At 40.0% G+C, this 18,081-nt stretch overlaps 1 protein-coding gene across 3 annotated transcripts in view; it reads right to left on the reverse strand.

The window, feature by feature from the left end:
• The window catches only part of ERN1 (endoplasmic reticulum to nucleus signaling 1), a 71,083-nt gene that overhangs the window by 43,809 nt on the left and 9,193 nt on the right, over positions 1-18,081 (reverse strand). For 2 of the 3 annotated variants that reach the window (XM_061615513.1, XM_061615515.1), the window contains exon 2: positions 3,985-4,105. In XM_061615513.1, the coding sequence (XP_061471497.1) occupies positions 3,985-4,105 (121 nt within the window). Of the gene's footprint in view, positions 1-3,984; positions 4,106-13,251; positions 13,367-18,081 lie in introns of all 3 variants that reach the window. The other variant, XM_061615514.1, reaches the window with a different exon arrangement.

Consider the following 18,081-nt stretch of genomic DNA (forward strand, 5'->3'; position numbering starts at 1 on the left):
AACTTCCTAAAAGATCATGAAGGAAGCATGGATCCTCAAACAGTTCTTTGTGCAGGTGGGAAGGCACACCAGAGGTGAATATGAATGCTTGCCAAAAATTCCTAGTCCTGCGCAATCCTGTATCAGCCCTTCCCAATTAAAACCCGATCGCTGGATCACAGTAACCATTACAAGCAGTCCTTTCCCCTATTCATCACCAAAGAATCTCGCTGCATTCACACTGGTGTGTTAATGCTGGAACATCTTTTCCATGCTTTATGCATATGTGTCTTGGTGTTCTACACCTTCCCCCACAAGCCCCAGGGCTCTATTGTATGCCCCAAAGCAACTGCTTCAGCTACTGGTTCCAAATCTTCCATTTCTTCTTTGCATCTTTTTCATGTGTTTCTTTAAAGGTCTGCCTTGTAGTCGTTATTAACTTGCTCCCCTTATAAGCAAAGTGGTTTAGGAAAGAAAAAACATTCATGTCTGTGACATCTGTGCACAACATCTAACAAAGCTATTTTAACTCTGCACCCCTAAGCTGTTACTTGAATAGCATGGTTTGCCAATATTCAAGGTGGCTTAACATTTGTATTAGAGTAAAACTGTGCAAGCAGAAAGCTGCCACAGAATTGGGCTGCAGCCTAATTAAAACAGTCAATAGCAAGAGCTAATTATATACAGTATAGAATACAACTTGTGAAGTCATGTGGAAAATATTGTTTAATGAAAATTCCCAATTCTATATTACATCTAAATAAGACTTCTGGTGGAAATAAGGTCTTTGATTGGTATGTTTTCCTTTTCAATCAAGAAGATCAGAAAACGATTTTTACAAACCATTTTGGAAGTGAGTCTAAAAATGAGTGCTATTCTAATGAAGGAATTGAAGAACTGTATTCCAGTCCTATTACAAAGAAGCAGTGGCCAGTATTCTTAATAATCTTTTCCATCTGCAACATATTGGTGTGAATATCAACTTCATAATTTAGCATTATGAAAATGACCCTCAGTGAGTCCTAGGCTTGCACTCCTCCTTTCTTCCAGTGTAAAGAAGAGTATGGAAGCTTTCATTTCTATTTGAGATAAACCAGAGTTTGCTGTGTCATCCAAACATGGACAAACTGTGGTTAATCTTAACTACAGTTAGTTGAATCAAGCCAACTTCAAAACGTTGTTTATGGTTTAGCATTATGTACAAATCCTTCAGTTATATAGTTGTTATTCCTTATAAAGGTTTTTACAGTTTTTCTTTATGTGTTTCTTTGGACTACAGCATGAACAATTGTGGTTAACTATAATGCATTGTATCTGGATAATTAAACTAACAAGTGTTGATTGGGTAGTCCTAACATTGAAACTACAATTAAAGAATTTGGGAACTAGAAGATGTAGAAATGACATGGAACTATGGGTTGTTTGTCTGTATAGATTGTGCTAGACAGAATGGAGGATATGTAGTACAATCTTAACCATGTCTACTATATAGTAAGCCTTATTTAATTCAGTGAGGCTTACTCCTAGCTAAATGGGGTTAGGACTGCAGCCCAATTGTTTTTAGTCATGTCCTGCTTGCTCTCTTCTAAGCAGATTTTTGGGATATGAATCAGGTCTATATGGCTGAGATATAGAACTGGAGCTGTTATTTATTAATTTTTTTCCTGTGACCTATACCAGAGGGCCAATGCAGCATCTCACAATCATATTTAAGAATAATGAAGTAAGCTTCACAAGTAGCAAAAGCTATTAATTTTTATGCAAATCTTGCAAAATTGTCTCCATTAGCTGCGCCAAACTCTCTTGGTATTTAAAACTAGCTGAGAAGTAGGATGAAAACTGGCTAGCCACTACTGATCAAATACAGGTGGGATATCATTTGATTAAGTTAAGCTTATACCAGAACAGTCACTGTCAGAGATGTCTCAAAAATCACAGCTATGCATTAAAGAGTGTAACTAGCAAACTCCATTCCCATAGTGTCATGATTCAAAATATTTCATTACATAAAGCCAGAACACAGAAAAGCTTTCAAAAGCAGCCCTAATGTACTGACTCTTCATGTTCCTTTTAGCACAGAGAAGTGTTTTTTAATTGTATATGGAACTAAACCAATAATTATTAAGTACCTTACAATACACCAATTCAGTAGACTGCATACAGATAAAGATCCAAATGAACAGTACAAATGCAATACAGACTTTCTATAGAACTGGATTATCCAGTCTGACTGTTGTAATGTACCAGTGGCATTTTGCAATACATTTGCTTTAAAACTAAGGACAGTAATTCAAGTAACTGGAGTGCTTTACATATCACTGCTACAGGTTCAACAGCTTTTCTCAGTGGAATCTCTTGTCCTTTATTGTTTATCAATCCACAAGTCAAAACCATCAATGTAGAAAAGAAAAATGGGTTTTGCTGTGCATGCTATATCCTCCCATATATTTTATAGTATTTAAATGAACAATTAAATATCATAATATTATATGCTCAAACCGATTTATGCTATTTCCAGGAAAAAATATTTCCAAAACAAAAGTAGTTTACACAGTTATTAAGATTGGCCTTCCAAACAGAGGAGTTCCCATAAAAATTAGATAATCTGTAGAAGCTGGTCCGGAATGTTCATCCCAAGGTGTGTCTGTCTGGCTTGGGTTATCAATACAGAAGACTGGTAGCAGCAGCTAATAAATGTTCATTGCATGTAAATTAGTTTATTTATCTGTCTATCTGCTTATTTAATAGATTTATTAGCCACCATGTAAGACTCTGTGCAGACTTGAGCTGAGATCCCCTTCACACATCCTTCAAGCTGCATGTGAGCTGCCCCGATGATGCCAGTGTCTATATGGCAACATTTTAACCATGTAGGCAGGGCTAATCCCATATCCAATCAGTACAGTCCCTCCCAGAGGAGTCCCAAATCACCTGGGCATACTTCACACAATCAGCTGGTTGCAAAATGTATAACATTGCTGCATAGGACAACATCATGGGAATGCAGCTCTCCCTCTCCCTCTCCCTCTCCCACACACCCACACACCCACAGAGAGAGAGAGAGAGAGAGAGAGAGAGAGACAGAGACAGAGAGAGATGCAGTCCAAAGCACACTTTCCTGGGAGTAACCTCCACTGAAGACTGTGGTACTTACTTCAAAAGAAGCACACATTGGATTCAATTACCTTCTAATTTAATTCAGATCAGAAGCATGACAAAGTATAGTTAACATCTCACTCAGGCATTTCATGTGCAATCAACCATTAGGAGCCCAAATCCAGCAATTTGGTGAAACAACTTTCTTCATAGTAAAACCAAAGAGTCCTTTGACATAGCTGAAACCAGCTCTAGATTGAACAAACATGAGTCCACTCCAGAGTGGATTCTGTCTACATGACAGTAGTATGTCTACAATGTAGGAAAGCCTTCACAAAACATGATGTTGGTCATAGAGGCCAAACATGGAGGTTAATTTTATAACACAGTGGTTATCTAACTGTCTGCTGAAATCAAACAACTAGACACATATAATACCTTAGAAGTTGCACCCACAATGATAATACCTGACTTAATGTTTTGAACAACTAAAGGCAGACATTGATTTTTTTTAATTGCAAAAGGGATAACAAAAAAGGAAAATAAATCAGAAAACAAGACAGAGATTTCAATGTTTCCTGCAAATGAGCTGCCTTGATATTAAGATAGTAGTTTTGATCTGCCATCCTTAGTACACACTTTCCTTGTAATAAATCCCACTGAATGTAATAGGACTGACTTCTAAGTAGAAGTGCACAGGATTGCACTGTTAGGCTGCAGTCCTTTGCACACTTACTTGGAGGTAAGCCAGCTGAAACCAGGACTTGCATCTAGGTAAACATGCATAGGGTCAGACTGTTCAGAATGTGGCTGGGTTTTCCAGTATTTGAAACAGTTTCCAACATAATGTTGACTTTGCAGTTATCAAAGTTAGTGAAATGAAGGCAAGATGACATCTTTCATACCCACCTTCTTTTAAAGTCCACTTAATTGACCCCGTCCTTTTGCTAACAGCATGCAAACTCCCATCAAGAGTTGAAACAAACAACAATGTCTCTGGTAGGGTCACTGAATTGGCATTTCCACAGTTCTGAAAAAAAATACATATATATACTTTTATTGTTGACAAATGACAATTAAGAATTGTAGGAAAGACAAAGACTGTAACCATCAGCTCCCTCCACATAGTGACCAGTTTGCATCCTCTGCAAGATAAATTATCTGGTTGAACAGCACAACATGGGCAGTTGACTGGGATCTTCAAGGGTCCCTTGAGGGCCCACATGCCACCAGCCCTGATTTGAACTGTCTGTCCAAATGCTACTGCCATATTCTGGCTTCTGCCAAAGAAGCCTCTCCTTGTTCACTTTAGACACTCAGTTAAAAGAAGAGAGAAAAACACTTGGCATTTGTGTAGCATTTTGTGGGATTGCTGAACCGTCACCAAGATTCTTCCATTTCTCTCCAAGAAAGAAAGAAAAGAAGTTTGTCTGGGCACAGTGTAGATTAGGGCACCAGAATAGTCAGCTAGGGAGAGAAAAGTGAACCACGCCTGGTTTACATTTCAGTGTTCATCCTCCTGCTAACACGGGTCCCTTACCCAAAGAAGGGAGAAGTGCCATTGAATGTCCACCATCTATAACCCACAAAAATATGGAATAAGACAAGCAATGTCTTAGTTAGGCTGCAATCCAATACACACTTACCTAGGAGTAAGTCCTATTGAACCCAATGGAGCTTACTTCTGAGTAGACATGTATTGGCTTGCAGCTTTACATATTAGTGAGGAGCAATAATATCATTCAGGGATATTGTGCAAACTGAATGATGGGGTAAAGAATGCTGCCAGAAAGGAAACTGGGGAACTGATAATACCATTTGTTAAAGAGAGTAACTTGAACCCTGTACAACTAAACTCAGAACAACAGTTACAAACCCACCACATTTCACCTCCTTCAAACTCAAGCCTATAAAGGAGTATGAAATGCACTGGCTCCTTGCCCTTGTGTCATGGTGAGCACCAACTATAGAACAGCAGTAAGTGGGCAAGGAGAGGCAGCTGCCTCAGGCTGGTTTGGAGATGCTATTCAAGATGGTGGAAATAGTCAGATCTGGTCCCTGGGGAACAATCCAATATACAGGCCCCTTGAAATGAACAGGAGTTGGGACAAAGTGGAGCATTGTGTCCCATCTTAATTAGTGGGAAGCAGGTTTAAGGTAACTCAGGCACCAAAACAGTTTTGGATTACTCACTGTCCTAAGTGACAATACCAGTCAAATGGAAGAGCATGTAAATTATCATGTTTTCAGTGTCTACCCCAACTCTAGAATTTTATTTTACTGCAAGCCTATCAAGTTTCCCCACACCCCAAATCCACCAGACAACCAGAAGAGCAAAGCAAAACAGTTTTGCTATGAATCTTTAGCTATCTTTAAAACTTTAATAGCTGTGCTTTATTGCTTAGCCACCTGTCATGTCTAGGAACTTTCAGAAGTATATTTAAAACTGAAGTTACTATTGCAGGCAATGTGAAACTTGTTGCATCACTCAGAATCTCTCCAGATTGTAGTACCCATAAGAAAGGATTGAAACTCTGACCAAACTAATATTCTCTGCCATCTCAACAGAATTTACTCCAGGACGTTAAACTAGAAAGTCAGCTCCAAACTGGTGTATTCTACAATGTGTTCCTGACACAATAACAGTGCATCAGTAGTGAATGTATTCTGCTTTAATGTATTCTGCGATGCTCCCTTGATGCTACCCCATTATTGCTGTCCAGAGGGGACATCAAACGATACCAGCAAAATGAAACACTTTAGCAGCATCTTTGCAATAAAAAACAACAGTGTCCTAGTAAGAAATTTATGCTGAAAATTAGCTTCTCAGTTAAGTCCAGAAACGAAAGCCTTTTTCCTGCCAGCTTTCCAACTTCTGCTTCTTCAAGCCCTCTCCTTCCTCCTGGACACTGAAGCATCACTGCACAGCCTCCTTTGGTCTGCCACTGCCTCATCACTCATGCCCCACCCCAACCCCAGTTTCCCTTCTGTGGGATAACCTTCAATAGGTAACTTGTATATATATATATTGTATTCCTCTCTCAATAAAACCCAATTTCTGGAAAAGCTCTGATCCCATCTCTGTTGCTCCCTTCCAAGTATAAGGGCACTCTGTATACTATAGCCAGCATGGATTTTTCACGTTCCACAATGTTAAAATAAAAATACCCCCATGCCATTCTGATGCTTTCCATACGCTCATTTCAAAACAAAACCTTACAAAACATATAGTCCTGAACTCAGAAACGCCTGCTTAACAGCCCTGTACATTTTCATGCCGATACATACAACAGTCAGAGAGAATAGAGAGTCCAAAATCTAAAAAGAGAGAAAAAAAACAGACCCCTTTTGGTCTTTTTTTCTGTCAAGAGTTCTCATAAAATGTTGAAATTAATTAAAAATCAGCCGTGTTCACAGATTACCTGCACTCTTATTACTGACCTTGACCCGTACTCTGACCTTCATTTTCTGCAGTTTAAAAGTTAAAAAAATGCCTGGCTGATTTTTAATTAGTTTAAGAAATTTAGCATTCCATCCAATCTCTTTCCCTCCCCCTTCTTCCCCCTCCTCCCTGCCCCCCTCCTCTCCTCCATGCCCCCCTCCTCCCCCCATGCCCCTCCCCAGGTTAGTTTCACCTATCCTAAGCATGATTGCATGGGAGTAAATCCCACTGAACTCAAAAAGCATGCAAATGATCAGATTTGCCTTTCCCCTTCTTCCCCTCTCCTTTCCCTTCCTTCTCCCTTCTTCCTCCCCCCTCTTCCTCCTCCTCCCCTGCCCACTCCAGACTTCCCCCCTTCCTCCTCCCCCCATGGTCAGTTTCACTTATCCTAAGCATGATTGCAGGGGAGTAAATCCCACTGAACTCAATAAGCATGCAAATAATCAAACCATTCCCACAAACTTGCACAGGATCCCATTTCTTATCTCTTGGATTAAAAAGCAGGGAAATTCACTAATAGGCAAAAAACCTTGCGGTTTAAGAACGTACCTACAGCCAACAGATATTTCTATCAACCTTTAAAAAGCAGGGAAATTGGGCAGCTATAGTGAATGCAACAGGTGAGCAGGAAACCTGGCCTCCTCTCTGAGATGTTGTACTGCCCTACAAATTGGTAAAAATGCTAACACAATTTGGGTTGGTCTTTCACAGTCCAATCCACTTCCTGTGTAGCTTGGAAGAATTTGGTAACATATGCCTCTGAGCATATGGTGAGTGGTGGAAACACCTACCATCTCCAAAGATGGAGAATTACATTGTTGCTTCCCTGGTGCATTCACTATAGCTGCACAATTTCCCTGCTTTTTAAAGTTTGATAGAAATATCTCTTGACTATAGGTATGTTCTTAAAACACAAGGTTTCTTTGCCTATTAGTGAATATGTAATTTTCAGACATATATAGAGACAGGTGCCCCAAGTGAGCAAGGTAATAAGTGTGTAGACCTTATCTTTCCTGTAACATTTGGAAGGATGACAAGTGCAATCAAACACATGGGAATCAAGCAGCTGGGAGCCTTGGTCAATTCTGTGAAGCAGTCCAAAGACATTAAGGCTCCATTATCAATACAACTTAGCTATAAAGCTAAATAATTGAAAATGATGGGCAGCCCAATCTTATGCATGTTTACTTTGAAGTAATTCCCAGAGCTGAATGGGACTTCTCTTTGTGAGTGTGATTTAGACTGCAGCATTAAAAGTTTGCCCAGCTGTTCACAAGATGAAAATAATTGACTTTTAGCCTAATGAGTCTTAAATGGCATATATCTGAGAGAAGCTTCTAGTAAGTTATGTTGTCAGAACAAGATTCAGTCAACCTTTTTTCAGAAAACAGCATTAACGGGATTGGTGGTACATCTGATGCTCTTCAAATACAGGCTTTAAGTGGTAACTACATTTGCCTGGCCTTAGGACCAACAATGCATGTGAGTGTTTTGCTGCAAGATCAAGACTATGCAGAATTTCTAGACACTGTAGATTTGTTTTAAGTTTAGAATATAATGATAGGGTTTTATCCAATATTAGTCATAACCTGAGTAGACCCACTAAAATTAATGGGCATGACTAACTTGGGTATATTATTATCAATTGCTATACTGTACTCATAATAAAAGACAGTTGAATGCAACCTATTATATTGATCTTTGAGAATAGCTGACTCAGATGGTACATTTTATTGGGTCAGTTTTTATTTGGCAAAATGCAGTTTATAGACAAAAACATTTGTGATGTTTACCTGAAAATACATTTTAAAACCAAAAGGCCATCAGCTGTTAATTATATTGCAAAATTAATAAAGCATGAGTTTGAATGTTTGGGGGTAATATCAAAACATTTAACAGCCACATTATACTTTTGACTCTAGTCATATTGAGGATCCTACAATATACCACCAGACAACACCACAAAGATAACTATCAATCAATCAATTAATCCACATGTTTCACCTCGCTGTTCAAAGAGATATAAAGTGATAGCACAGCTTTGGATCCTTCATTCAACGTTTCCTGTTTCAAATGCAAACTATACTACAGAAACAGGATAGTGTTTTCAAAAACTTTGCCACTTACAGCTCTCTCACAAAATGCAACTCTTTTGTTCAGTTTTAATTCTCATTAATTCTCAAGCCATTCGCTAAAGGATTCAGTATATTCTGCTTTACTAACTTTTGTCACACTCCACTCTCCACTGCTGGAGACATGAATAGAGGAGTGTTACTGGTAAACGAAATGAACTTGCCAAAACACAGGCTTACTCTTGAGTGTGAAAGAGTGAAGGAGCCAGGAACAGGATGCAAAAATCCTGGTTATTAACTGTTTATCTACTAGAACAGAATAACGTTTGTTTGTAGAGCTTCGTATGTCTATCCAAGGTCACATCTAAAAAGTCTTGATGAGAAGCTAGCAGGTTAGTTGTTCTTGATATTTGCCATAACAAGGATTTTCTTTATTTAGTTAACCAACATTTCTGAGTCCTCTGTGCTATTTTACATTGACCTCTCTCATTTTAGCCTGGGCTCCTTCTGGGAGGAAGAGTGGGATATAATAATGATAATAATGATAATGATAACAACAACAACAATAATAATAGTTTTCAGACATAGAGCATTAAAGCCTCATTGTATTATACTTCTAATGTTTTGATCTACAGTAACTTTGAAACTAACAAATGATTTTGGACTATCAAAAAACTTTCTACTTTTGTATGGACTATCAGTAAACAAACAATGGAACATATGGACAGCTCTCACTCCTATGAAATAAATTTCACCCCTTCACCTAAGAAAGGAAAACTTCACTCATCCAATGGTGTTTGTTTTGGCTAGGAACCTCTGCCTGAGATCTAGCCGACAATATTTGCTGCCAGAACACAAGAACAGAAGTGTGTATTTTCCAAGAAACAGCCTTGAAATTGAGCAACACCTTAACCATTTCAATGCTGGTTAATAAAACGTTAACACATGAAATATCTCGTGTATGTACGGCATCACTAAGAAAAAAGGATCACACACACAGAGGATATAGTATTCCTGTTTGACAAGAGAAGTATATTAAAGGAAGTTGTACAGCATTCAGAACATGTCACGTTGATCACATAAATGCATCCCACTTTGGGGCTAAAAAAAGAAAGAACAGAAAGCAGAAAGGAACTGACACCCTCCTGATTCAACATTCCCTCTCTTATTATTATATGTTCATCAACCAGAACACGCTTTTTCATGGTTGGAGCTCCTTCTGAATTTTAATAATATCATGCTAAACACTCATCACTTTAAATATGATTTCAAGATTTGGAAGTGAGATTTCATGTGATAGAACATATCTCTTTTGCTGATTTTGAATTTTTTTTAAAGGTCCCCAATGGGGGTAGTAAAAACCATGCCAAAAACCACTTCCTAGTAGCATGTCATGTCACGTGGCACAACTGTAGTTATTTTCAATTTTTAAAACACTGAAGGATGTGAGTAGTTTTGCTTCATTTTTTCTCCCCTAAGTACTAAACGAGCCACAATATCTGACCAACAGTGAACTATCAAACAGATAAAGGAAGCAAAATGGCCTTCTGGGTTGGCAACAGCTTATACCAACTATGAGAAAGATAATTTCCATTTAAAGAGATAATTTTCCATCATTGAAAGTTGCACTATAGGCTGGATCTGCATGTTATTCATTCTACGTCCAGCACACACTGCTTCAAATTGACCAATCTGTATGCATCCTGGATAGCAGAATAACTTATATTATCAGAAAGACACCTCTTCTTAGGGATACAGGATCAGAATTTGAAAATAAAGAGCGGAGGTATCCACCGGTTCAATGACACTGAATTATGCAGATAAGAGCACTATTACATTGTGGGGGCACTGCATTCAGATACATCTCTGCACTGCACTGAGAGGCAAAAACATAGTATGACCAGGCTCATGTGATCCATTTGTTTCTGCATGTGTATCACTTCAGATTGCATGTGGGCAACTGGAGGTTAGAATATAAACAACAACACCTATGTAGTCAAGCATAGCATGTCAGTCTAGGTTAGAACCCCCTCCCTGATGTGCTAATTTGTTTCTGAAAATTTATTTTAAATGAGTATTAAAACATTCACGCACACCCTAAACTGCTCAATGAAATTATACATTCCTGCTCCAAATGTGTGGGCCCTGATCATGTAAAGGTAAAGGTGTCCCCGCACTTATAGTGCGGTCATTTCCGACTCTTAGGGTGACGTCTTGCGACGTTTACTAGGCAGACCGTATATATGGGGTGGAATTGCCAGTTCCTTCCCCGGCCTTTCTTTACCCCCCAGCATATGCCGGGGACTCATTTTACCGACCACGGATGGATGGAAGGCTGAGTGGACCTCGACCCCTTTTACCGGAGATTCGACTTCCTCCTTCTGTTGGAATCGAACTCCGTCCGTGAGCAGAGCTTCGGCTGCTTTACCGCCACTTACCACTCTGCACCACTTTTTACATAGAGACATAGGGAGCTGCCTTGTACCAAGTCAGACCTTTGGTCTTATCTAGCCCAGTATTGTCCACACTCACTGGCAGTGACTCTCCAGAGTTTCCGGTAGGGGTCTACCCCCTACCTGGAGATGCCAGGGATTATACCTGGGACCTTCAGATGCTCTACCACTGAGTTATGGCCCTTTCCCAGGGTGAAGTGTGGAAAGCTTTGTACTGTCAAACCCAGGAAGTATCAGTAATGTATGTTACATGAAAGCACTGTGTTAAAGTAAGGGGTCACTGGGAAACTCCACCTTCATTCTTTTTGCAGCCAATGTTTGGAAGGCTCAAGACCCTATAAATGCTAAAACTCTGCAATTTATTTTAACCTATACATTTTTAACAAGGTAAAATATTCTTCCAATAATTTATACTGTTCTGAAACTGTTTCTATTCAATACACAGGAAGCTGCATTTTCTGGTCTTACAGTGATCCACTGCAACCTTTCAAAGTTTAAGCAGAACTTAATCCCATCCTAACCTGAAGTATGACTCCAAGAAACGGAGAAAGTAGTCTTATTCTGAACAAATGTTAACCTACATAATATACACACTGTGCCTATTAGGGTTAATTAAGTACACATGCAGCACAATCCTATGCATATTGACTTCGAAGGAAGTCCAAATGAGTTCAGTGGAAGTAAAGGTTCATAGGATTGTAGCCTTAATGACTATTAATCAAGAAGTTCATATATACGCTTCCACAGGTAGGCATGCATCAAAATGTGGGGGGGGGGGAAGAGCCACAGCTGAGTGGCAGAGTATCTGCTTTGCATGCAGAAGGTCCCAGTTTCAATCCTTGGCATCTCCAGGTAGACCTGGGAGAGAATGCTGCCTTAAATGCTGGAGAGCCACTGCCAATCAGTGTAGACAATACTGAGCTAGATGGACCAATGATCTGGCTCAGTACAAGGCAGCTGCCTATGTACCTATGCTTAAAACCACACACATTTGTTTATCCAATAACACAGACGATTTCACTAATGTTTTTTAAATACAAAACAAATATTTATAAAATATTTACACTTCTTACACTACTAAACTGCAATTATTTCCATATTAGCTAGCATGCACTTGAAAGGTAAAGCAAAAGAAATGTGACATTTAAAAGAATAATAATAGGGAAGGAGCAGTTAAAAAAACAAACAAAAGGAAATTAATGTGTGGTGTGCTTTGGAGAACAGAGACAAAGGAAAAGGTGATGGGATGAAGAACATCCTACAAGGCTAAAATTTTAAAGAAAACTGAAGCAAGATAAATAAAAAATAAGGCTAAAATTCATGACATCTAAGTTCATACTGCAATATTTTTCAAGGGTTAACTCAGGTTTTTCCATATATGAAGATATACAATTAAAAAATTGTATGGGAAGTACAGCATAGCCACCAATTTATAGCTAGGAAACTACCATGTTCACAAAGATGATATGCAAAATGTGTTGCCACTACATTAACTAATATACAAATGTGTTTGTACCTTCAGACCACATATTCCATCTTCTGTCATAGACCAAGAGCCTGAAAGCACCTTAAAAAAGGAGCATTGCCAGATTATATATTAGGGCATTACCCATACATTCCTAAACTACACAGTGGGTTGTAGGAGTTTTGAGACAATCTAATTTTGTGTGGGAATGCTCTCAAAATGAATCTCTGTCTTTCTAATTATACTCGATAGTTTAAACTACTTCTTCAAGGCTCCATAAACACTGCCAGCTGGTATCATATTTGCAACTTAAGGTCTTCAAAGAAGTAACTTCAGCTTACTGAGACAAAGTCAACAGAGGAGCACAAAACGAAGATACTTTTCCCCCCAAATATTTTTATTGAAAACTTTTAATGAAAAAATTACAAACATACACAAATGGTGCAAACATCAGGCTGTAAATAGGATGTACATACTCTTATAACCAAGTATTCAATAACAGTAGCTTCACTAGAAGAAAAACCCTCTCCAGATTCCTATATGAGAAGAAGGGGGGGGGCAATGTTGAGGAATTTTTGTGGATATAACTCATGGATGGGAACCAAATCTGGTCAAACCTATCATGTTTTGCTATGCCATATACCACTAGTCTGTGATATGTGAGATGTTTGGGAAATGCAATGTCCCACACCCAGGACCACCAACCCTCCTTAAAAGGGCTAACCTCCCCTTCCATTTACTCACTATTTGAAGGTCGGCTGCCATTATAAGTAAGGAAACCAGCTCTTTATGGAGTATTGCTTGATTTTCTGCACTTTCCAGAGAAAGGAGGGGCCATCAAAGGGTCTGGGCTCAGCTGCTGAGAAGGTGATGCAAGAGATTTTATCAAAAATCCATGTTCAGATCTGTCGAACTACCACATACTCCCATCAGAGATGGACCAATGTGCCTCTACAACTGCAACTGCAACCTCACCAGCATAATGGGGAGGATGTTTTAGAAATGTGTAACAATTTGACCACTGTCCAGTGCCAACAAAACAATACTTTTAGTGTAGCTTCTTGTACGTATGCCAAAATGGTCTCCAGCAAGGGTTTCACCCAGATCTCCTCCTGTACCTCAGTATCTATTGGAGTATCAAGATCTGTCTCCTAAGCTATTCTCAAACCCTCCAAGTTTCTCATTGCCTTATCTATTAACAATTTGTAGATCATAGAGGCCACCCCTTTCATCTGAGGATTGGCTTGGACACATAGATGCTAGTAAGATGTCAGCATCCACAAGAGAGAGCTATGTCTTTCCATCTTTCTTGCTGAGGCAAGCACATGTGTTACCTGGAATATGATACCATGTAGCTTCTGTTTTAGGACCGCCTCTGAAAGGGGATGCCCTCTCTCAAAGAGGTCCCTAATTCAAAATAAGCTTCTACCCTCCCATTCTCTAAACTGTGCCTGTTTATCTGGGTGGCAGAAATCTTTATGTTGTAGAAATGGGAGGAGATTCCACCACCTCCTCCATACCTGAAAGGTGGTTGTGTGCATGGGTTAGGAATGTTGTGAATCTGGGTCCAAGTGGGTGACAGAAATGGCAGCGGTCTCAAGAATAAAGGTCAGGAGTGTAATTTGATGTGCACCCAAGGAACATCTACTGCCCCTGCTATAATTTGCACAAGTTGCTTCAGTTGAAATGCATCAAAAGAGAGATTCAGGTTGGGATTGTCGTCCTCCTTTCACTCATGGTCTGTACAGTGTGGAGGTACCAACCCTGCTAGGTTTGCCACTATAAATAAAGGCATTTAAGAGGTTATCTGAGATAGCAATGGGGAGGGTCTGGAATAAATATAATTTCAGAAGTATAGACATATTCACTGCCGTCATGTACTCAAGCCAGCTAAGACAACAGTGTTGCCAATGGAGACGTTCTCTGTGAATGGAAGCATGAAGATGCCCAAAATTCCACTTCCTGAGCTGATTGATGTCCTGCGCTATTGTAACTCCCAGATACCAAAACCCTCCATAACATGGCATTTGTCCCTAGGCTGAACATATCCATTCCTTTTCCGGAGTGGGAAGATTGAGGGGGAGGACCATTGGTTTTGCATAATTTATCTCTAGCTCTGCCATAACATCGAAGCATTGTCGTGTTTTTTTCAGAGGTCCCAGGGCTTCTTTAAGTCTACTCAGCATCAGTAGCATATCATCTGCAAACAGGTTGATTTTGTGTTCTCCCCCCCCCACTACCACCCCCACAATCTCAGGGTGGGCCCTGATTTTGCATACAAGTACCTCTATAACTACTGCAAATAGTAGAGGTGACAGAGGGCACCCCTGTCTTGTTCCCCTGTTGAGGGTGATAGTAGAGGAGGCCAGGCCATTTATTGGCAGTAGTACCTCTGATGCAAAACAAAGATACTTTTATTAGTACATGGCATGCACTCACAAATTATGTAGCTGATCGGTGTGGAGTGAAACAAGTAGAAATTCACAAATCCTTTTGGTATGATCTTCTACCAAAAAAGTTATGGTTATAACTGCCTTGAGCCATTCTTGCTAGCTTTGGGAACACTTTACTTATCTGTAGCGTCATCTTATTGCTCCATGCTTTAAAATGTGTGAACGTTGTAGTACGCTGTAGTTTGTTCTGTGAGCTATATGGTCTTTTTAAAAAAACATAAAAACTGAATGATTAAAAAAATGAAGCAACTTCAGAATGAAAAGTTTTTTGTAGCAAGCCTCCATGTGCAAGAAAGAAGACCCTGTATTGCTCAAAATCCTCTCATCTTGCTACACAATTGATTTTAGAGTTGCAACATTTTTAGAGGACAGGCAGAAAGGAGAACCTTGAAGGTTGTCACATCATTCCATCAATAACAGGAAGCACAACTTCCATTATCAATAGAGAGAACATGAAAGATTTGTCTTTTAGCACAGGTCTTGAGATAAAACCAATACAGAAGCCCAAGCACAGATCCTCCCTACCTTAGCTGGGAGCAACAGAGGCCCATGCATGCACAAAATAGTGGTAGTGGTCGATTTTTTACTTCTCGTGCCTCATGAGGTGGTGCTTCGGAGGTCTCCTGACCATTGGGAGTTTATCAATGGGAAATGGCGGGGGGGGGGCACAGAGCACCACACAGAGTACTGTACATCCAAGCCATAAGTAATTCAGTTCTTTTATTTTGCTGTCCAGTGGTGGTGAAACAGGTGAGAAATGAATGCTGACCCAGTGTGTGTCACTCTCACCCTCATTCGAGCAAAATGTCCACACACTCTTTAGCACCACAAATAATTCATTTAGTGCAGACCCAGTTTGTTTATTTGGCGAGTCTCATATTCACAATCCTTTTACCTATCTCCTTTGCCGTCTCCTAGGCATGCAATTTTGGTCTTGAGGGGCAGGACAGAGGGAACTACAAGTTACGTGTAGTCCCCTCATTTGTCGTTATCAAGCAAAGCAGCTGCTGGTGGCTTCAGAATGTATGGAAGACTGGGGGGGGGAGTACAGGACTATTTAACCCTTTTCTTCCCAGCTGCCTGTCAGCTCAAAATCCCTTCCCCTCTAGCTGCTTGTCTTCTTGAGAAGCAGAGAGTTAAGCAATCCCAGTGGTAGAACACATGTTTTGCATGCAGAAGGTCCCAGGTTCAAACCCTAGCATCTCCAGGTGGCAATATTGGACTAGATGGACCAATGTCCAACTCAGTACAAGGTAGCTTTCTATGTTCCTGTGCCATCCCCAACTCCCAGAAGGTAATTACTACTGCTTTATATGATAAAAGAGAAGCCCCCTGGGGGGAAAAATGACACAGGTTGCAGCTGGCAGTTCCATGGAGCTCTGACTGTACATTCAAAAGTCAACAAAAGCAGAGACTTCTCTTTTTCACTTCAACTCTAGGGAGTACTCTGCAAGCATATACGCATTTATCTAAGAGTGCGGCCTCTCTGTTTGGCCACACACTCCTCACTGACCATGCTACACATCCTGCTCGAGAGCTTTTGTCTGGCTGGGATGTGTCCTTGAAGTATAATCATGTTTCTTGCTTGCCTGGTTACAGGATGAAGAGATGTGTGTGTGTGTGCACATGCGTGCGTGCGTGCATGTGTAGATCTCTAACTTGCGCACAGCTGTAATTCAGACTGCTGTACAAAGGTTAAGAGTTACATCCATTGCTCCACCCACTTTTGCTTGCTGTCCTGTCTACCACTGGCATATACCCGGCAAGGTTGCCCACAAGGGAATGAGGTCCTTGGCCTGAAATAGGTTCCTCGTCCCTGTTAGATATGTTTGCAAAAATAAACAATTGTCTTCAGTCCTATTCTAGAAAGCCATTAACACCTGCAGTAGAGTAACTATATTTGGCTACCAATCTACTGAATCAGTGGTTGTACCAGGAATCCAGGTTACTGTAATAACCAGGAGTGACTTTCCCCAATTCCATCTCAGAAAAAACTGTAGCCTTTTATATCAGGGACAGCCTATCTGGCAGGTCATCCTTCATGTCTTTGAAATACTAACAGCTACATGGGGCTGTCCTTCCCAGCTGTTTGTAAGCTCCACTTTAGCAAGTGCTGTTTTTTTAAGAATGAATGAGGATTCTGTGCTTTAAAACTTGAGCCCATTGCCTTTTTACATTCCTTCACAATGTCTCAAAAATCATCATAGGGTGTCCTCCAACACCATCAGTGCCCCCAAGTTATAACATCACGCCCACATCAAGAGCTGTTCTTGGTGACAGCACCAAAACTCTGGAGTGCCATTATACCTAAACTTCAAACATCTTTCAGAAGCATTCTAAGGCCTTCTTAGCGGGCTAGCATTTGATTATAGGGATTAATACAGGTGAGAGCTCCAGTTTTAACACTTTGTATCTCTTATTTGTTATTTTTTCAAGTGAAATTTAAATGTTATTACGTATCCAATCAAAACATGCAAATTAGGAATAGCTAACCAGTAGTTCATGCATATACTTTTAACACAGCCATATGTGCTGGACGATTTGTTTTCCACAATTCATCAAAGGCAGCATGTAATCCCATGCGGCTGAAGTTCTATGCATGCTTACTTGGGGATCAGTGTCATTGAACGTATTATTTATTTATTTATTGCCTTTGCATCCCACCTTTTATCCAAGGAGCACAAGGCGGCATACATGGTTCTCCCCCCCCCATTTAATCCCCACAATAACCCTGTGATGTAGGTTAGGCTGAGAGGCAGTGACTGGCCAAGGTCACCCAGTGAGCTTCATGGCTGAGTGGCAATTGAACCCTGGTCTCCCAGGTCCTAGTGCAATACTCTAACCACTATACTACAGTGGCTACTAGCAAAACTTACTTCTGAGTAAATAGGCATAGGGTTCAGCTGAATACCAAGCAATTTAGTTCACAGATAACAATATCAAAATATATACACAAATCCTGATCCTATCATTAAGAAGTATAATTGAGTACATTGGGCCTACTACAAAGGTTACATAAGGTTACACTGCAGTCTTATAGAGGCATACCTGAGAATAAATCCCATCTATTAAGACGTAATTCTACAGACACTTATCTGGGAGAAAGCTCATTGAATACAGT

The sequence above is a fragment of the Rhineura floridana genome, chromosome 3 (genome assembly GCF_030035675.1).
Source record: "Rhineura floridana isolate rRhiFlo1 chromosome 3, rRhiFlo1.hap2, whole genome shotgun sequence".
In the NCBI taxonomy this organism is placed as follows: Eukaryota; Metazoa; Chordata; class Lepidosauria; order Squamata; family Rhineuridae; genus Rhineura; species Rhineura floridana.